The following is a 20,857-nucleotide window of genomic DNA, read 5'->3' on the forward strand; positions in this document are numbered from 1 at the left end:
CTGCATAAAATACTCCTGATCTGCCCGAGGGAATCTAAATTGTGATGGCCCTAGCACAAATCACAAGGAGGCTAGAGAGTTTCTGTTGCGGGGATCTGCAACCTGTGGCTCTCCAGATGTTCATGGACTACAATTGGCCATGCTGGCAGGGGCTGATGGGAATTGTAGTCCATGAACATCTGGAGAGCCACAGGTTGCAGAGGGTTGGGACAAAGCTTGAATCTAGATTCATACGCGTTGCAGAATATGATGACTAGCCTGCCTCCTGCCTCCTGTCTGTGCAGACCTCTTGTGATGTTATGGTGACTGGGTAAGATTCCATGTTCAGCTGTTTGTGAGATTTTGCTTGGCCTTTCAGAACCAAAACAGCTCCATCTCCTGGAGACCACACAAGTCCTCTTGTATATTATGAAGTTGGAGACAACACAAGCCCTTCTATGTTTGCTAGGACTTTTTACTAAGGGCACTGTAACACACGTTGATCATAACAAATGCTTATTTGGGGATCTCTGATCCGGGAAAGGTGAAGAAGTCTCTAAATTGGTGTTTGATGCCCAGGAAGACCATCTCAAAAATTTGCCTGAGGATCTTGGACAAGCATTCTTGAATACATTTCATGCTGATCTTCATTTTAGCAATTTCTAACTATATACTGTGCATGAAGTGGCTTCCTAAACATTATTAAACATTACCTATAAAAAAACACTGAACAGAACAGTAAGCAATAAAAAGAACAAAATGCAGCAATAAACTTAGCCCTACAAACACATTACCCCCGAACAGACTAAATACTGACAGCCAGTGTGGTGTAGTGGTTAAGAGCAGGCACACTCTAATCTGGAAAACTGGGTTTGACACCCTGCTCTGCCACTTGAGCTGTGAAGGTTTATTTGGTGAACCAGATTAGCCTGTGCACTCCAACACATGCCAGCTGGGTGACCTTGGGCTAATCCTTCAAACTCTCTCAGCCCCACCCACCACACAGGGTGTTTGTTGTGAGGGGGGAAGGGCAAGGAGATTGTAAGCCCCTTTGAGTTTCCTTACAGGAGAGAAAGGGGGGATGTAAATCCAACTGTTCTTCTAAATTAGCAGTTCTGCCAGTTCCTGCTGCAGGTCCCTTTTATGTCATTCATCAAGTTCCCCTTTTCTCAGGGAGCAGCATTTTGTGTCAGTGGGCTGTGCTGGAGTGGGGGCAGAAAAAATTCCATTCCATTTAGTCTGGATCTGACCCTGGAACATTTATTTACAAATGATGAGCAGGTTGATCGAGGGAGTGACAGTTTTTCCTACCAGCAGGGAGGGAGTTTCTCCCTTGTTGAAGACAGAAGACTGACCCTACATACGTATCATAAGTAAAGATTGCCTCTTTTTTTCCCTTTAGAAGCGTCTCCCAAGAGCTTTCGGAAACTATTCTTACAATGGTAGCCAACTGCAGCAATGTTATGAACAAAGCTAGGCAGCCACCGCCTGGAGTTATGCCCAAAGGACGTCCGCCCAGTGCTAGCAGTCTGGATGCCATCTCTCCTGTACAGGTACAAACAGGTGGAGGCAGCATAGCGATGGGTGGTACTGCTTACATCTTTGCAACATAAGCGCTTTTTGTATACAGACCCTAAATAGAAAATGCATGAAATAACACGTGCTTCCTATTTAAGTAAATGCCATGTTGACTTCTTTCCCAGATGTTAACTAGAAACTAGTAAATAGTGTTTACAAACAATAAAGTAGTTTCGGCTGTCTGAGAGCTGAAGTTTAGGTGGTTGGGAGTAGTAAAACCAACTTAGTTTCAAAGCATACTAAACATACCTTCTTTATATGTGTGAATGTTAGACATTGAGGCTTAAGCACTGCCTTTGAACCTGATGTGTCTTGTTTGTAGCTTCTCGGGCCAAGCAACAGTGCTAGAGCGTAAGCACTTGTTATAACTGGGGCGCTTCAGCTCTCAACTGAACTGCTCTTTTAAGAACAAGGTACATTTCAGTTCCTCGCTGCCACTCACTACCCCTTCCTCTTCCAGGGAGACTTGCTTGAGCAAATATATTCAGATTAGGATCTTATTGGCCTTTTATTCTTTCTCAAGATTTGCCAGCCTCATTCTGCAAACTGCAGAGTAACACAGCAGTATCTCGGCAGCAGAAGAAAAACGTGGCTGAGAATCGTTAGAGTGGTAGCCAGTACAAGTAGCAAAGCCATTTTCAGACAGGATCACTGAAGGTTTTGTTATTATCAAGATTCTGCCCAAGAATGTTGTACCCCTGGGAGCAAGGTAGACTCCTAAGCAGATGTTGGACAACTGAGCAATTGCATAGTATCAGATTAGTGTTATGTCATACAAACACAGAGGTTGTATAATGCCATTTCGCTTACTCTTAAATGCATATAGAAATAGGTTGCCTTATCTACAGCATGATGTTAGAGGATACATAGAAACCTAGGTAGCAGACCCTAAAAAGGTAAAGGCTGCATGTGCATTGTTTTGATAGGTAAATTATTAGGTCTTGTGTGACTAAACAAAGCCGTCGCCCATTAAATAGTTGTGGAAAATATCTAGTTATGTCTGTTCTTAACATGAATTTTGTCCTCAGATCGACCCGCTGGCTGGGATGGCATCTCTTAGTTTAGGTGGTTCAGCAGTTCCACATACCCAGAGTATGCCTGGTTTTCCTCCAAACCTGGGTTCAGCCTTTAGTACCCCTCAATCACCAGCAAAAGCATTTCCTCCACTTTCTACGCAAAACCAGAATACACCTTTTAGTGGGATTGGCGGACTCTCATCACAGCTTCCAGGTACTGACGCTATCATATCATCCCATTGGTCCTTGTTCTTTCGTTGAGTATTAAAACATGCTAATGACTGCACCTTTAAAAAAATGAGACCGTTGTTTTGTGTTTTTCCTCAGTTGGTGGTCTTACAACAAGTAGTCTGGGTATAGGAACTGGGGCCCTCGGCCTCCCTGCAGTGAACAACGACCCCTTTGTGCCAAGAAAACTGAGCACATCAGGATTGAACCAGCCTACATTCCAGCAGAGTAAGATGAAACCTTGTAAGTGGTAGTGTTGTCTGATTGTGCAGTGTGACTGTGGTGGTATGTAGCAAACTGGGTGTCTCTCTCCCCACCCCCACCCCAAACTCCAAAATTTAGGGCACCAGCTTCAGCCTGTGTGGTTTCTGCTTCTTTTATTGTTTCCCCTTTGTCCCACTTTTTCTTCAGGGGACTCCCAAGTGTCCTAGATGGGACTTCCACGCAGGCCAGCTGGGGCTAACCAGAGTGAAGCTCGTCTAGCCGTAATAAACCAGAGTTAGGCATGCATCCAGCACAGTAGCTAGGACTAGTTCTAAATTATTTCCGATCCAGAGGCAGCCACCTGAATCAAATGGTTTACCAGTATGAATGAGAAATCACTTTTGTAGCAACATGAGCAGAATTTAAGGCTGTCTTCGCTATCAGTCTGCCCTGACTGCTGGTGAAGAGACCCATCAGGTTGATGGCTGGTTAGTCCCCCACCCCCTTCTTGTCCTTCTTGCACGAACACTGCAGCTGTGCAAGAGAGGAGGTCAGGTTCTTCAAGCCTGCTGATAATAGCTTTGGATACTGGAACGCGGTATGTTGTGATTGTGGGAAGTGTTGCATCTCCTATTCTGCATCTTTCCCTAGCTATTAGAGAAGGATCGAGTCACATCATTTCCCCCCATTTCTTTACCATATGCTAGTGTTCTCAGAGAGAATAGTGGTGCCTTCTTCACATGACCAAGCTGCTCATATGTCTTTTCCCTTCTTCCTTTTTGAGTAGAATGTGCGTTTGGTATATATATGTATTCACAAAACTATTTGATTTAGCTTACCAGAGCAAGAAACCTTTGATAAAGATGTCGCTATTCTAACAAATATGTTAGAATAGAACAGTGGTATTTACGTTTTGAGAGAGACTGTAGTTCATTGTGTCTTGACACACAGAAAATCCTAGGTTTAGGTCCCCACACCTCCAGTTAAAAATATCAGGTGGTAGTTGATGTAACAGGCTACCTGAGATCCAGGTGAGCTGTGCCACTCTGAGTAGACCATGGATGTGATTCTGTATGTCAGCTTCATGATTTCCCCATAGGACAGGTTAACATTTTCAAGTCTGACTCTAACATTTTAAATGAAGGGAAGTGAGGAGACAGCATTAAGCTCTAAAACAAGGTGACTGTTGATTTCATCATTAGAATGGCTGTTGACACACATTCCATATTAAAGTGCACATGACAACTTTTACTGAAACCTTGCCAGTATCCAGGAGATTGACCCCTTTTGCTCCACTTTCCATGGATTTTCAGCATTAGGATTTTATAGCTAATGAGGGTGTTAAACTTTCTTGGAGGAAAAAGAGATAGTATGATAGTGATGCAGTAATTTCTCTGGACGTGGTTGTCAGAGGGGTCTCCTGAGGATACATTTTGTGGCAGTGTGTGTAAACTGTAGGTGTGAAAATACACAACTGTGGCACAAGAGTGCTTTGGATCAGCAAAGGCTCCCTATGAACCATTGTGTTTGGGATACTGGATGTGTGGCATGAGGAGTTAAAGGAGAGAGGAGTCCGTGGGAGATGAGCTATACATTTAGAATACAAAGACTTTCTCATTGCTCCGTTTTCAGTATACAGGGTGAGCAGTTACTGTTCTCAGTTTGCAAGGCTTCATTTTAGTTCTGTTTATTGCAGTACAAAACTTGGACATACCGAATAAACGACTAGTAAACCTAGCAGCAGTGAATTGTGATCTCATTCTTATACTGAAGTTGTATGAAAGTGTGTCTGCATGTTTGTGTTCGGCATGCTGCGTGCACACGTGCTGTGTTCAGCTCAGTGGGCTGGGCCAAGGAATAAAGACACTCCCCTTTTACTGTCCATGGGACTTGCTTTCCTGCCCTGTAGAGTTACCATCAGTATAATACACAGACTGTATTTTGTCGATCACTTGACCCACCAAAAACCAGTTTCTGATCCCTTGGGATTGTGGAATAAACATGGTTTCCAGCAGTTTATGTATGTATTTGTGTCCTTTTTTCTCCTTACTTCCCATCAGCTGACTTATCTCAGGTATGGCCGGAGGCAAATCAGCACTTTAGCAAAGAGATTGATGATGAAGCCAACAGTTATTTTCAACGCATTTATAATCACCCTCCACATCCAACTATGTCTGTAGATGAGGTGAGCTTTGAGGAGCTGGTGTGTCGCCCCGCACATGCGCTTTTTCTCTCCCCTGGCTGTTTGTCCTTAGTAGCATCCTTTACAGTCTTGTACTAAGTTTGGGGCAACAAGTGCTTGCAACATTGCTTTTTGTTTGGTTACAGTAGAAGGGATGTTTAAGTTTAAAGTTCCAAGATGCATGCCTATGCTGTAGCAGACAGCTAATGTGCAAGTGAAAATTGGATAGTTTTAAAATGTGTCCAGTGGAAAGAAAACTGCTGTATTGCAAAAAACAGTACCAAGCAAACTTCACACAGATAGGTGGGTTTTCTGAACTGTGTGCCATGGTCTGGTAGTTTTTGCTTTTAACGATTCCCCCATATTTATGGCTGGCATCTTCAGAAGCTGGTCATGATAAGATGCTTTTCTGCCCATGGAACACGACATGCCTCTGAAGATGTCTGCCAGAAATGCAGGCAAAACGTTAGGAGCAGAAACACCGCTTGGGAATCTCACAATATTTTCACACAGTTTTTGTAATTCAGTATTGGATGTCAAAGCATTAGGGTTGCATTGGCTAAAACAGCATTGATAGACTTAAAAAGAAATCCCTATTGTGCTGAAAGCTATCAGCAAAAATTCTACTTTTGCCGTGCAGCCTCTTTTGGGGTGAGCAGTTCTTTAGAGGTTTTCTAAAATAGCATACTTCTTAGCAGAGGAGTATGTTAGCTTAAGCTTTAGATGTCAGGATGATTTGTAATACTCAGTAAATTGAACTATATCACCATCCATTTTTCACTCGTGTGGATTGTTAGGAAGTATTATTTTAATATTCTGCATTTCCAAAATAACCAGACAATTCTTGTGGCAGACACATTCATATCTAGGGTTCATCTGTTGCTGTTCCATAAATGCCTTTCTGTTTAAACGTCCACACATTTTTATTTTGCTTCCAATAGTTAAATTAAAAAGAGAGTGATTTCAGATTTTTTTTCCACTGGCAAACTATGTGCTTGGTTTTTCTAGTGAATGTGACACTGTGCAAGTGCTTTCAATTCCTATTGTGAAATGACTGAGTGAAAACAAGTCTCTTTGTAACATTCTGCTTTCTTTGCAGGTGTTAGAAATGCTACAGAGGTTTAAAGACTCCAACATTAAACGAGAACGGGAAGTATTTAACTGTATGCTGAGGAATTTGTTTGAGGAGTATCGCTTTTTCCCCCAGTACCCAGATAAAGAACTACATATAACAGCCTGCCTGTTTGGTGGGATAATAGAGAAAGGACTGGTTACATATATGGCCCTTGGCCTGGCCTTGCGCTATGTTCTTGAAGCCTTACGAAAGCCTTTTGCATCCAAAATGTACTATTTTGGTATTGCTGCACTAGATAGATTTAAAAATAGGTGAGTGTCTTTTTATAATATTTCCAGAAATGTGGGGGTGGGGAGTGTCACTAACTTGCATGTCTTTGCCAACAGTGTGTGGCTTTGCACTGTTTTTGAGTCCATACTACAACAGAGATACAGAAACTGAATAGAAATTTGTGTTAAAAGGGGAAGCAGAATTTAGTGTGACTACTTAGGTGGCATAACAGAAGTTACTGCTGAATATTTCTTGAATTAAGTTATGAGGTGACAACATCTTCCTGTTGTTCCTTAAGTGGAGAGATTGCAGATCCTTGTTTTCACTACCAAAAAATAAAATAAAATAGGTACGATCCAGCCAGCTTAGCCTTTTATGTCCCATTAATATCAGCCAAAGGAGCATCTATTGCATGAAGTCAAGGGAACGGCATCTTAGTTCATGGAACATGTCTGTCTGCTAGCCCTGTGGAGAGGTTCAAATGTTTGCTTAGTAACCATGAGGACTAGCTGCATTATTTTAAAAAAGGATTGTGTCACATAAGTAGAGTTGTTCTACCTGTGCATGAACTCTATTTCAGTACTTCTTTCAGGATGTTTGTTTCTTGTTTGTTTTACTAATGAAGTGTTTTGCTGTTGACAGATTGAAGGACTATCCCCAGTACTGTCAGCACTTGGCTTCTATTAGTCACTTTATACAGTTCCCTCATCACTTGCAGGAGGTGAGTGTTTAAAAAGTCATGGAAAGCGAACTAGAAAGGGGAGGAGGTGGGACCAGAAGGAAAGAGAGGAGAACTGCTGTGTTAAGCATTTGTGTCTGTTGAAGTCCCTTAACTGTCCTCTCAATAAAAGACCTGTACAAGTTCTGGGTGAATTTCCTTTTATAGAAAACCCATAGCCCTTTGCCACTGAAAGTTCATATTTGACCATTTCTCTTAATACTTGCAAGGCAGCTTTTATTTTGTGTTCCTCCCCAAGAACAAGTTTTCCTAGGAGTGGTAGTTTGTCTGCCCCAACCTTTCAAAAGTGATCCAAAAAGGGGCAATGCAGTTGGAATCCCTAGGGGTCCGATGTAAATGCTGTGGTCCAAACACGAAAGGCAATGTTGACTTTAGGGTCTGTGCTTCAAATGACATTCCATTCAGTAGGGATTTGTATACATGTATGTAATAACTGAATATTTACATGTCATAGAAGGTCTTGTCAGTTTTAGTTCAGAAAGGACAACACCCTAGTTGGGCTTCTCTCTGTGTTTCGATTCTCACATATCACCAATGGGAAAGTATTTTTACTCCTGGTGATGATAGAAACTTACTGTCCTTGCTCAAAATACTGTTCATACCTTGGTAATGATCCCTGTCCTCTTGTTGGACCACCATTTTATGATTTTGTATTATTGAAATATTGGAAGACTTCTCCCTTTTGCAATAGCAAGCTGTGTGTTTCCTTTCATTTTTGTAGCCTCTTATATTTCAGCAGTAGGGAAGATTCTGGGGGTTGAAATGGGACCATAAGATCTTGGGCCTCCAAAGGTTGCTTGCCACATCCCCAAGTTCTGTTCATGACTAGAGGACAGCTGCATCTCTAGCTATGTTAAGCTGGACAACTGGAGCATTCTAGATTTCCATGGATGGTGTTAAGAGTTACTTGGGTGTTTCAGAAACAGGGATGTTTGTGGAGTGGTTCTAGTACTGTGGAAGTAGTAGACTTCCAGATCCACGAGAATCTTCAGAGTGTCCACCTTTTTGTCTCTCTTAGTACATTGAATATGGACAGCAATCAAGAGATCCTCCTGTGAAGATGCAGGGCTCAATCACCACCCCTGGAAGTATTGCACTTGCTCAAGCTCAGGCCCAGGCTCAGGCTCCAGCAAAAACGCCTCTTGCTGGTCAAGTTAGCACTATAGTAACCACCTCTACCACAACCACTACTGTGGCCAAAACCACGATCACTCCAGTGGGTCGAGTCAGCTTTAAGAAGGATGTGCCGGTGAGTGCATAGCCTGGGTACTGGGGGTGGGGGAGAATATGATGAGCATGCTTGAATGTATGCTCAAGGGCACAGTCATACAGACACCCCCCTGCATTAACATCTGATTACTGCCTAAGGCAGAACACCTGGTGCTTCAGGTGTTCATGGCCATGGTGGCAGGGGCTGATGGGAATTGTAGTCCATGAACATCTGGAGAGCCGCAGGTTGCAGACTCCTGATGTAGATCGTGATGTAAAAACTCCATTTGTTTCCTCCTTAAACATTTGTTTTTGTTTTACAGCCATCAATTAATACAACCAACATTGATACCCTGCTGGTGGCCACAGATCAAACAGAGAGAATTGTTGAACCCCCTGAAAACGTACAAGAAAAGATTGCCTTTATCTTCAACAACCTGTCTCAATCAAATATGACTCAGAAGGCAAGTAGTTCTGTAGTTCTCAATCAAATATGACTCAGAAGGCAAGTAGTGTGTAGTTCTGTCCTGGTTTTTGTTTCTCTTCTTTTGAAGAGGCTGTTGGAACTAAGGGATCGAGCAAATCTCATTCATGAGGAGGGTGGGATGGCTTGCAGGGAGCCTGTCTGTGGGGTTCTTTCATGCAAAACACTCTTTTATAATTATGCCATATAAAGAAACATATGCAGGTTGTGTGCTTTAGTCACTGGAAGCCACAGAATTCAATACTGCTACACAGAAGTGTGGGGTTCTGAATTCAATACTGCTACACAGAAGTGTCGGGTTCTGTGCCTAGGGTCATGGGATATACTTATGATTCGTTGAATAATTTCTCCTTAATGTGTGTTTGTGGGGGCAGGTTGAGGAGCTGAAGGAAACAGTGAAAGAAGAGTTCATGCCTTGGGTTTCACAGTATCTGGTGATGAAGAGAGTTAGCATTGAGCCAAACTTCCATAGCCTCTATTCGAACTTCCTCGACACGCTTAAGAATCCAGAATTCAACAAAATGGTCCTCAATGAAACCTACAGAAATATCAAGGTAGGAGTTGCGCTGTCAGTCTTTTTCACCTGCCTTTCAAGAAGAGGCAGAGTTAATGACCGAATGCCCCTGACACAGGATGTTGCTACCCAACCTTGCTTGTTGGAGTGCAGGTATGCTAAAAGCTTCCTTAACCAGTTAAAAACATGCTGGCTAACGAAGTGGTGATCCGCAGCTTGAGAGCAGCTGAAAGGAACAGGTGGTAAATCCCAGTGGGCTCCTGGTCATGGGCACCTCCCTGGGCAGCAGGAGGCTTGGTGCCAGTAGCCAGGAAGCCCAGCTGAGTCGTGGCCTTTGGTGTACAGGGCCAGAGCCTGCTGCATTCCTGCAAGTGGAGAAGAGGTAGAGGACATGTGGTCCAGCCAAGAGTAGAACATTCCTCCCCCCAGTTAACATGGTAGCATGGTGGGGATTTAAAGGATTGGCTGCATAACTGATCTGCACCATGGGGTCTGGGAGCGCAGGAGAGAGTGAGGTCACAGCCACGGACAGCTTTCACAGCTGGGAGTCTCAGCTTGTTCCACTCCTGTCTGCTGTCTCTTGAAATCAAGTAGTGGTGGCCAGCATCCCAGTGAACAGGGCTTCTGCATCTGGATTACGTGGACCACACAAGTTTTGATATGGGGCTCGGGTGGTAGTTCCCTTGTACATAAGTTATGGTTTTCTGTAAGACTTTAATCTGTCCTGTTTAACTTGCTTCATTGTCAGTTTCCTGCTTGGTGTTTCCTGGCTTCTCAATATCCTGATAAATTGAAGAGTAGGCCACCATTTATAGGCAAATTTCAAATGTGATGGAAGCCCTAGATCTCTTGCAGAATGCTTATGCGGGTTGCTTTAGCCATTTCGTTGGACAAGCAAGAGCCCCCTAGGTAGAGGAGCTCAAATATAGGTGAAAGACTGCATTGAACAAGCAATTGTAGTCAGCTCGACAAATCCCAAGAACACAAAACAGAAAGGGAAGTAAACATAATTAGTAGTTGAAAAACATTTTATCCCAGTGTGAGGCATTGGCCGCTTTGAAGGACATAAGGTACATCTTCAGGCCCCACAGCATGGTGTTCTACAGATGTTATTGTACAGTAGCCTGTAGAGCTAAGTAGGAAAGAAGCTTCGTTCGAAAGGAATGAACTTTGTTTTGGGTTTTTTGGACAGGTAACTGACTTTTGAAAACTCTGTAGGGCTGCAACTTGACAGCAGAAAACCCCCCAGCAAACCTGAATTTTGACTTAAAAATATAATAGCCATTGTATATGGAGCACTGCCTTAATTGTAGTTTTAGTGCAGCAAACAATCCATGGTATAGCGGCTGAATTCAGCTGTCCTTTTGAGGCCTAAAACTTTTAGATCTCAAGTTGAGTCCTATATTGCTTGTGACTCAGGTATCTGCAGGACTGTCATCTCCTATATGTTTCTACCTGGGAGTTAAGATCACAGAGGGAAGGCCCTGTGCCAGGAAGCAAAGCATCTCGTTTGTTGGGTACATTAGGGAGGTCTTTTGCATAGTAGTCTCATGATTATGATTATGTTTTGAGTTGCAACACTAACAGAAGATGTTAAATGAGGCTTCATAGATATACTAGTCCTTCCTGTTAACTTAAATTTTAACACTCTCTCTCTGTCTCTCTCTCTCTCTCTCTCTCTCTCTCCCCCCCCCCCCCCAATTAGGTACTTCTCACATCTGATAAAGCTGCTGCCAACTTCTCGGACCGATCTCTGCTGAAGAACTTGGGTCATTGGTTGGGAATGATCACACTGGCAAAGAACAAACCCATCTTACACACGGTAAATCTGAGTGGGGTGGAGCTGATATTGTGAAGCTGGAAGTTTTGGTGCATCCTCGTGCACTTATTTTCCTGGCTGATTTTTGTCACATTCAACAAAAATTTCAGCAGAGCATGAACAAGCTATTGAAAGAAAACAGTCTTTGCAAAGGTGGGTGGGGGGATCTCTTTCGTTCTCTGCTGTGCTATTTTGCATTACCAGGTTTCATTTGCACTACTTTGATTTTAGGACTTGGATGTGAAATCGTTGCTTCTGGAGGCTTACGTTAAGGGGCAGCAAGAGCTGCTGTACGTTGTGCCATTTGTTGCCAAAGTCTTGGAATCGAGTGTGAGAAGCGTGGTAAGTCTGATGCCAGGTGTTCTGTCATGATGAAAAAAGGACATGTCTGTACAAAAGGAGAGCCAGTAAGCCCACCCTGCCATGTTCCGAGATAAATTTCAAGTGATTTGTTCATTGTCCCAGCCTATTGGTTCCTGAGGAGTCTCTTTCTTTGAGAGTTTGTAAACAGAATCTGGGCGGCCATCTGTCAGGAGTTCTTTGATTGGCAGGGGCTTGGACTTGATGACTCCTATGGTCTCTTCCAACTCTATTTGGGCATATCCTCACAACCTAAAGTAAAAGGATTAGACAAATCATCATGATGTAGATCCACTTTGCCGGTACTATGAAGGGCTTGGTCTGCCATAATCTTACTCACACTGCTTCTGTCAGCTCTTTGAGGGGCATTTTCAAAATTTGGAAAGTACATCACTTCCAATGAAGGATAAGAATCAGAGGCAAGAATAGTCAAAAGCATGAATTTCTTGGTTCCTTTTTGTTTGCTGTGGCTGCGCCTCTTCTAGATAAGCTAACACAATGGGAGAACGCTGCAGTCTTAAAGCTAATGAAGGAAAGATCTATACATCCATTAAAAAGGAAAGGAGGCAAGGGATGGCATGCAGCACATTTCACTTAATCATTTGTAACATTGGCTTATAAATAGGGGTCAGAAGTGTCACTAGTAGAGAATGTCAAGAAAAGATGCTTTGAAAACTTGCCTACTGTTGTAATAGTTGGGAACTTGCTGTGTTTCATATTCATACCTGTCACTTTCCTACGGGACACAAGTGGCGGCTGATATTTGCACAGAGCTGAGGTACTGCTTCAAGATAGCATTTCCAACAAAAAACAACAGCTAGACATGGAAGGGGTGGGACTTGGTGAAAAAGAGACATTGCTGCTCCTTAACCCTCACGTTAGGCATGGGAGGATACCTGAGGTGGTTAGAGATGGCAGTGGAGCAGCCAAATGCATGTCTTTTCTGACTCTACTTGCATAAGCATGGATTTAAGGCATGTATTACACATGTTGTACGAGTGCTGTCCAGAAGGATACAGGCTTGCTTTTCTGTAGGTGTGTTTAAAAGGTTCCACATGTGTCAGTGTAAGTTGTTCAAGTTCCTTGGCTGGTTTTGTTAACGTTGCCCTCCCACTCTCCTTTTATATTCTAGGTTTTCAGGCCTCCCAATCCTTGGACCATGGCGATCATGAATGTACTCGCAGAGTTGCACCAGGAACACGATCTAAAAGTAAACTATGCCAAACTTCTCTCATCTCCGCAGCATCACTTGATTCCGGGGTGCGGGGGAGATTGGCAAAAATGTATTGTGTGACAACTGTAGTTTACTCAAAGAAACTGCAACTTGACTTTCTGTAGACTAGAATAGATTTTAAAAAAGACAGGTTCTAAATTCGGAATCTCCAACCATGCTGAACCTGCAAGTGTGTCTGCCAGATTTTGAGAAAGGTTTTTGTGGACTCTGCACAAAATGGTTGTAAGGGGCCAGGGGGCTATGACTCACTTTTCTGGGATCAACCAGAGGTGGGATCCAGCAGGTTCTCACAGGTTCCCGAGAGTAGGTTACTAATTATTTGTGTATGCCGAGAGGGGGTTACTAATTGATGATTTTGCTACATGATTTTTGCCTTAGTTACGCCCCTCCTCTCAGCAGTAGCGCGCAGAACTTGAAGCAGTCTAACAGGAGGTGGCCTGGCGTGCGTGGCAGCCTGCGCCTGCGTGCATTCGTTTCCCGCCCAAGGACCGGCGCAGCGGCTGCGTCCTTGCCACAGCCCCACCCAGGAATGCCCCGCCCCCGGAATGCCTGGCCACACCCCCATCGTGCCCCACCCAGCCCCATTGGTGCTTTGCCACAGTTTGAATCCCACCACCATGGGAACCTGTTACTAAAATTTTTGGATCCCACCACTGGGATGAACACACTGGTTTGCTAGTCAGACAACTGATTTGAAACCACCCACCTCTGTCTTTAGAAAGATGATGGGAAATACACCATTGGTAGGTGCCATGACATTCCCAGGCACCACTGTTTTAAATTATGTTGCTGCTTTTGTTCAGAATATTTGGCTTGAAGCACTTAGTGGTTCATCACATATCTTAAATTGTGAAGCAGCAGTCAGATGTTGAAGTGAATCTGCATTGTCATCTGACACGGTGACTTCATTCATCCCTGGTTAATTATTGCACAGCTGAACCTGAAGTTTGAGATTGAAGTGCTCTGCAAGAACCTTGCCCTTGACATCAACGAGCTAAAACCTGGAAACCTCTTGAAAGACAAGGATCGACTTAAAAATCTGGATGAACAGCTGTCTGCTCCAAAGAAGGATGTGAAGCAGCCTGAAGAATTGCCACCCATTACGACCACCAGTAAGTGTAAAGTCATGTCATGTTGCCCACCCTTAAGAACATAAGAAAGAGCCTTACTGGATCAGACCAGAGTCCATCTAGTCCAGCACTCTGCTACTAGCAGTGGCCCACCAGATGCCTTTGGGAGCTCACATGCAGGATGTGAAAGCAATGGCCTTCTGCTGCTGCTGCTGCTCCCGAGCACCTGGTCTGCTAAGGCATTGGCAATCTCAGATCAAGGAGGGTCAAGATTGGTAGCCATAGATCGACTTCTCCATAAGTCTGTCCAAGCCCCTTCCTAGAATGGGTGAGGAAGTTGTTGGTTAATTTTTCACAGCCATACTCCTCAACATGGAAGTTCATGCTTTTTTTTTTTGGCCTAGTGTTGTATTAACAATAGCGAACATTACCTTTGTGCTTTCTTTGCTGGCGTCGATATCCTTGATGTTGGGGCTAGTTTCCATTCCTTGTTGACATTCTGCTTTTTGTAAGGATTTTTTTTCACGTAATATTTTTTTAATTTTTCCATAGATAATTACAAAAAACAGAAAAGGGTTTAGGGAAAAAAGAATAGATAGATTTTTAAAAGAACCGAATCATAGGGGGGCAAACATGGGGAATATGAAACTAAAGAAGAAGGGAAAGGAGGACAAAGGTGGGTAGGAGGTGCTTCTGAAAGTTGCGAGGCTGGCACACAACTACTGATCCTGGTGTATCCAGAATTGCTGGGTCTATTATTGATCCCCAACTAATTCATCTGTCAAATTGAAGGTCCCCAGAGTCCCTGGGAAGAAGAAGAGTTGGATTTATATCCCCCCCCTTTCTCCCCTGTAAGACTCAAAGGGGCTTACAAGCTCCTTTCCCTTCCCCCCCTCACAACAAACACCCTGTGAGGTAGTTGGGGCTGAGAATGCTCAGAAGAACTGTGACTAGCCCAAGGTCACTCAGCTGGCGTGTGCTGGAGTGCACAGGCTAATCTGAATTCCCCAGATAAGCCTCCACAGCTCAAGCGGCAGAGTGGGGAATCAAACCTGGTTCCTCCAGATTAGAGTACAGCTGCTCTTAACCACTATGCCAAAGCTGGAGTCAGACCCCCTCTGCTCTTATACCGGCAATTTGCTCCTTTTGGTACAGAGTGGCATGGAGCTCTAGAGAGCTCAAACCAGCTGAAATACCATCTTCCTTGTCCTGCTTTTTAGAAGGATGTGGCTCTGGTTGGGCTGGCACTAAAAGTGGGCAAATAGTTTCTGAGTACCTGTCAGTCCCATTGTAAAACTGGGCAAACGTCAGATCAGGTCTTGTGCCAAAATGGCTGGTCCTGGCTGGTAAAGCCACCTGCCTCCCATACAGTTTACCCCAAGGAACTGGATTTATATCAGGGAAGTGGTTCTGAAAACCTTCTTTCTGTTTCTGCCTAACTTTCTCAGCGGCTTCTACAACACCAGCTACCAGCACAACGTGCACAACTACTGTTCCACCACAGCCCCAGTACAGCTATCATGATATCAACGTTTACTCCCTAGGAGGGCTGGCTCCACATATTACTCTTAATCCAACTGTAAGTATTGGGCTTCAGTCACTTTGAAAAAACTTCCAAGCTTCGGGTTAGGAGGGATTTGGCTGCGGGCCAATTCTGTATGTACTTGTGATGTCCTGGGAATGACATTTGTTGTTGTTTTGTTGTCCTAGATTCCCTTGTTTCAAGCACACCCGCAGTTAAAGCAGTGTGTGCGCCAGGCCATCGAGCGTGCGGTCCAAGAACTTGTGCATCCAGTGGTGGATCGGTCCATAAAAATAGCCATGACTACATGCGAGCAGATAGTGAGAAAGGATTTTGCCTTGGACTCGGAAGAGTCACGCATGCGTGTAGCGGCGCACCACATGATGCGAAATTTGACTGCCGGCATGGCTATGATCACCTGTCGGGAGCCATTGCTGATGAGCATAGCTACCAACCTGAAGAACAGCTTTGCTACCGCATTGAGGGTACGTCTGCAGCTTGTTAAAATATTTTATTTTAAGCAAAATTAGTGGGAAACCAGTTTGTGAACTTTCATTCAGCAAGATTTACCAACATTCCTTCCCACTCCGTTGTTTAGCTGAAAGGTGCTCAGTTATTCCCACTTTTCAGAAGTGTTCTTAGAGGATGGTGCACTCTGAGCCTCCTGTGGATAAATGTGGACAAAATCCAGGGTTAAATTGACTAGTGTTAGAATTACTGAATCCAGAAAACGTTCCTAGCTTTTTAAGAGATCTTCAAAAAAGTACCTGATGGGTACATTTCGGAAACTGACTGTGTCACAGAGATAATGCTGGTTATTTAGTCCTAGTAGTTTCCTTATCGACATCCTTTGTTGAAGGAAAATATATGCGTAATTTAATTGCTGAGTTACTTTGTTGAGCTAATTGTCTCAATATAAATAAGCATCACCTGTTGAAGAGTTCCACGATGCCTGTTAGCAAATCATAAGCATGGATCTGGGGGACCAGGTTTGAATCACGCCTCTGCCATAGAAGCTTGCTGACTGATCTTGAGCCAGTTTCACACTGACCTACCTCCCGGGGTGGCTGTGTGGCAAAAAATGGAGCAAAGGAGAAGGATGTAAACAACTTTGGGTCCCTATTGGGAAGAAGGGGAGGCATAAATGAAGTAAATAAGTAAAAATAAATAAAACACTTGAACACATAAAGATCACATTAAGCTGCCTTATACTGACCCTTGGTCTATCAAGATCAATACGGTCTACTCCAGGGGTCTGTAACCTGCGGCTCTCCAGATGTTCATGGACTACAAATCCCATCAGCCCCTGCCAGCATGGCCAATTGGTCGTGCTGGCAGGGGCTGATGGGAATAGTAGTTCATGAGTATCTGGAGAGCCGCAGGTTGCAGACCCCTGGTCTACTCAGACTGGCAGCAGCTCTCCAGGGTCTCAGGCAGAAGTCTTTCACATCACCTGCCTTGCTTGAATTGGAGATGCTGGGGATTGAACCTGGGACCTTGCATACCAAGCAGATGCTCACCTTCTGAGCTGCAGCCCCCCCCCCCCCTTCAGAGAAAAACCACAGCCTTGCTTTCATGGCTTTCCTTTTGCAACAGGCTGCTTCGCCACAGCAGAGGGAGATGATGGAGCAGGCAGCCGCCCAGCTGGCTCAGGACAACTGCGAGCTGGCCTGCTGCTTCATTCAGAAGATGGCAGTTGAGAAAGCAGGCCCTGAGATGGACAAGCGGCTGGCCACAGTAAGTGTGGAATGCCCTGGATTTGCCGTTTAAAAGTGAAGTTACATCCACTTAAGTCAAGTTAACCTTTTCATTTTGTTCGGCAGGAATTTGAGCTTAGAAAACATGCCAGGCAAGAGGGTCGTAGGTACTGTGATCCTGTCGTCCTGACTTACCAGGCTGAGCGGATGCCGGAACAGATCAGACTGAAGGTAAGATCTGATAAAAGAAAGGCATAAATGTTATAAATGTGATTAGCACAATTTTCATTTATTCATCATTGGTATATTGATGCCAATAAAAAGCCATGCTTAGAAGTGTTGTGGGCATCAGTCAGGGAACCGCCTCTTGTGTTTTTTGGGGAGTCAACCTTTCTTGATTTGGCCTCCTCATCCAATGAGACAATTAATGCAACTCAGCAAGGCCTGTAAGACAGCTGTTTCACCAGGCCTACGGTTGAGGCAACAACAGCTCACCACCAGCACCCTCCCATACCTTTCCTCCCTTACTTTTTCTGTGTAGGCTGTGAGGATTTTAGTGTGTAATTTATTGAGATTTTACTGTGATAAGAGATGTGTTTTACTGATAGACCATTTAGTGGGATTCTGTCTACTATTTTACTGTATTTGAAATTGTATTTGTAATATGTTGGATGCCACTCTGGGCCTGTAAATCAAATCAATCAATAAAAATAAAACATATGTGATCTTCAGATGTATCTGGATGTTCCCTGCTTAATATTACCTGTATATATGTTTTGCTGAAATGTAGTTAAATAATCTTTTTACTGCTTTCTTTCACTGGTAAAGGTTGGTGGTGTGGACCCAAAGCAGCTAGCTGTTTATGAAGAATTTGCACGCAATGTCCCTGGTTTCTTACCAACCAATGACTTAACTCAACCTACAGGGATCCTAGCTCAGCCTATGAAGGTAGAAACTCAATTTATAATGTTAGACCTGTTCTGAGGCATCAGTTTTGTAGAATTCTAATGTGGATTAGGCTGTCAAAGAGCTATTCACAGGTATTTGAAGCTTCTGAGGTTCAGTGTTCAAAGCAGTGTTGATTAAGGGGAACCGTCTTTATAAGGCATCATATCGTAATTTCTATGGGGAAAAATGAGTTACAATTAACTTCTTACCTTGCTTATGTATGTCTAGTAGATAACAGGCAAGACAAGATAGATAAAATTAGTTAAAAACCATTAAAATTCCTTTTTAATTACCCTGAAAGCAAGCAATGTACAGTATGTTTTTACAAGCGAACACATCCAATTAAATATTTAAGAAGCTTGTAGCATACCTTCTGAAATATGCTTTATTTGCTTTTAGATCAATACGCGTTCATAGTTACAACAACCAATTAATGTGTGAATGTTTAGAAGGTATCTAAATAATACCTGCAAAGGTTTGCTTTAAATTGGTAATTCACAGTCCCAGCCTAAGCATAATTCCATATTTCAAGCCCATTAACTTAATTGGACTTAGAGTGGTGCAATTGTGCTGAAGATTGTACTGTTATATTGGCCTGGGGGTATTTAAATCAGTCCGCCCCAGGGCAAGCTGATGCACTTAATTGGTTTCTGCCTAAACTGGTGGCTTACAATAAAATCTGCTGCTGATAGCTTGGGGGTTTTTTTGGCTATGTGGTCAATCTGTTTAACTAAAATGTTCTTAAATATTCTGATGCTAATGCTGGTTCTGGAACTGTAGCAGGAAGACAACACTGGCATTGTGATAAACTTGCAGAATTCGCATTAGTCTGTGCAGCAGCCAAACCGAGTAACATTCTTGCATTTTCCCTAATCAGCAAGCCTGGGCAACAGACGACGTCGCGCAGATCTATGATAAATGCATGACAGAGCTGGAACAGCACCTGCAGTCTGTTCCTCACACCCTGCCCATGAACCCGCAGACCCAAGCCTTACGAAGCCTCTTGGAGGCGGTGGTCGTGGCTCGTAACTCTCGTGACGCCATTGCAGCTCTTGGGCTGCTCCAGAAGGTTTGTGGTGCTTTTTCATTAATGTGCATCTCCTTCTGACATCAGTGGGTGGGGACACAAGGAAGTATCGAAAAGTTGTTCATTTTATCTTCCCAGTTCTCTGTTGTTATCAGTGTTCGGTGTACATTTACCCAGTAAACCAACAGGACTTGTGGTAGCGTACAGGACTGCACCTGTGATATTTAAGTACAGATCCTTTAGGGGAGGGGAGAAGAGGGCAGGTGCTGCATGGAAGACCACTACCTTTCAAACGGAAGCAAAGACCTGTCCAAAAAGCTGTTTTTCTTCCCATGTGTGAAGAGTTCTGTCATAGTTTTAAAGCTTGTGGGGGCTAGCTGGGACATTCTATAGTAAATAATGTTCCATAGTCATCTGGTCTGGTGACATTCTCCAGTTCATCGAGGGGATTTAGACCATTTTTATGTGTGTGCGTATGTACTGTTCCTTCTGTAGGCGGTTGAGGGCTTGTTGGATGCTACTAGCGGTGCGGATGCTGATCTTCTTCTCCGCTATCGAGAGTGTCACTTGCTCGTTTTGAAAGCCTTGCAGGATGGCCGTGCTTATGGCTCTCCATGGTGCAATAAGCAGATCACAAGGTCAGTGCTGGCAAGCTGGGAAGGAATAAAGCTTCAAAAGCATAGGGAGTTAACTCTGGATACTTTAATTTGGATCGATTGACCAAACAGTATAATAGGGAAATATTTAAGTTTGTATGAAATCCAGAGGGAAATATTTAAGTTTGTATGAAATCCAGCACCCTGACCTTACAGAGGTGCATTGTCATTATATTCAGATTCAGTTGACAGCTAGTGGGTTGGGGTGGGGAGAAGAGGGACAGATTTTCAGTCCTTGTGCCTTTCACTCATTTTAGAAGCATTTCACCGGCTTTTTTATGAGTGTGTTTCTTCCCCCACCCCCCTCCCCAATTCATTGATTTTTCTTGTCAGAATAATTTTCTGAAAAGTCCTTGGAGAAAAACTTTCTACCAAGAATCCAGGCTTTCATATCTCTTCATGTACTGTGCCTCTTGTCCCTCTGTGTTCTTGATCCTATATAAAGTATGACGTACTAGTCGAGTGCCGTTCTTGCTGTGTGCTGGAACTTGGCACTACATGTGGAATGTTTGAAGAACTAATTAATGCCCCCAAATCTGTCTATACTGCGAATGCTGAGATTCAGAGAAAGGCTAACATGAGAAAATGACTTTTCCAGATGCCTGATTGAATGTCGAGATGAATATAAATACAATGTAGAAGCTGTAGAGCTGCTGATACGTAACCACCTAGTTAGCATGCAACAGTATGATCTTCACTTGGCTCAGGTGAGATGTTGGCACTCACTTTTCATCAAGTGTGCCTGAGGGCAGTGGGATGAACGCATTTCACTTGTCATGTATTTTCTTTTATTTTCTTTGGGCAGTCGATGGAGAATGGCTTGAACTACATGGCTGTGGCATTTGCAATGCAGTTGGTAAAAATCCTCTTGGTGGATGAGAGAAGTGTAGCTCACATAACGGAAGCAGATCTGTTCCACACCATTGAAACTCTGATGAGGATTAATGCTCATTCCCGGGGAAACGCACCAGAAGGGTAATTTAAAATCCTGTCCAGTGCTGCTGCTACCTTCCAGGGCGTGTTCAGAGTTCTCTCTAAAATCTTGT

The 20,857-nt window shown here is 43.6% G+C and overlaps 1 protein-coding gene and 1 non-coding gene across 8 annotated transcripts in view; both read left to right on the plus strand.

The window, feature by feature from the left end:
- The window catches only part of CNOT1 (CCR4-NOT transcription complex subunit 1), a 73,147-nt gene that overhangs the window by 34,853 nt on the left and 17,437 nt on the right, over positions 1 to 20,857 (plus strand). For 5 of the 7 annotated variants that reach the window (XM_048515650.1, XM_048515648.1, XM_048515652.1 and 2 more), the window contains 22 exons: positions 1,382 to 1,532; positions 2,586 to 2,787; positions 2,901 to 3,044; positions 5,066 to 5,190; positions 6,287 to 6,573; positions 7,175 to 7,253; positions 8,290 to 8,520; positions 8,804 to 8,944; positions 9,339 to 9,518; positions 11,184 to 11,300; positions 11,529 to 11,639; positions 12,790 to 12,867; positions 13,826 to 14,003; positions 15,410 to 15,540; positions 15,672 to 15,968; positions 17,080 to 17,220; positions 17,307 to 17,411; positions 18,009 to 18,128; positions 19,006 to 19,197; positions 19,651 to 19,793; positions 20,410 to 20,518; positions 20,617 to 20,786. In XM_048515650.1, the coding sequence (XP_048371607.1) occupies positions 1,382 to 1,532; positions 2,586 to 2,787; positions 2,901 to 3,044; positions 5,066 to 5,190; positions 6,287 to 6,573; positions 7,175 to 7,253; positions 8,290 to 8,520; positions 8,804 to 8,944; positions 9,339 to 9,518; positions 11,184 to 11,300; positions 11,529 to 11,639; positions 12,790 to 12,867; positions 13,826 to 14,003; positions 15,410 to 15,540; positions 15,672 to 15,968; positions 17,080 to 17,220; positions 17,307 to 17,411; positions 18,009 to 18,128; positions 19,006 to 19,197; positions 19,651 to 19,793; positions 20,410 to 20,518; positions 20,617 to 20,786 (3,432 nt within the window). The remainder of the gene's footprint in view (positions 1 to 1,381; positions 1,533 to 2,585; positions 2,788 to 2,900; positions 3,045 to 5,065; positions 5,191 to 6,286; positions 6,574 to 7,174; positions 7,254 to 8,289; positions 8,521 to 8,803; positions 8,945 to 9,338; positions 9,519 to 11,183; positions 11,301 to 11,528; positions 11,640 to 12,789; positions 12,868 to 13,825; positions 14,004 to 15,409; positions 15,541 to 15,671; positions 15,969 to 17,079; positions 17,221 to 17,306; positions 17,412 to 18,008; positions 18,129 to 19,005; positions 19,198 to 19,650; positions 19,794 to 20,409; positions 20,519 to 20,616; positions 20,787 to 20,857) is intronic. The other 2 variants (XM_048515651.1, XM_048515653.1) reach the window with 1 other exon arrangement.
- Positions 1,843 to 1,978, plus strand: LOC125443922. Its single transcript, XR_007246205.1, has one exon. It is a non-coding gene; the product is annotated as a small nucleolar RNA SNORA50 (small nucleolar RNA).

This window comes from Sphaerodactylus townsendi, linkage group LG14 (genome assembly GCF_021028975.2).
Source record: "Sphaerodactylus townsendi isolate TG3544 linkage group LG14, MPM_Stown_v2.3, whole genome shotgun sequence".
NCBI classification, from domain to species: Eukaryota; Metazoa; Chordata; class Lepidosauria; order Squamata; family Sphaerodactylidae; genus Sphaerodactylus; species Sphaerodactylus townsendi.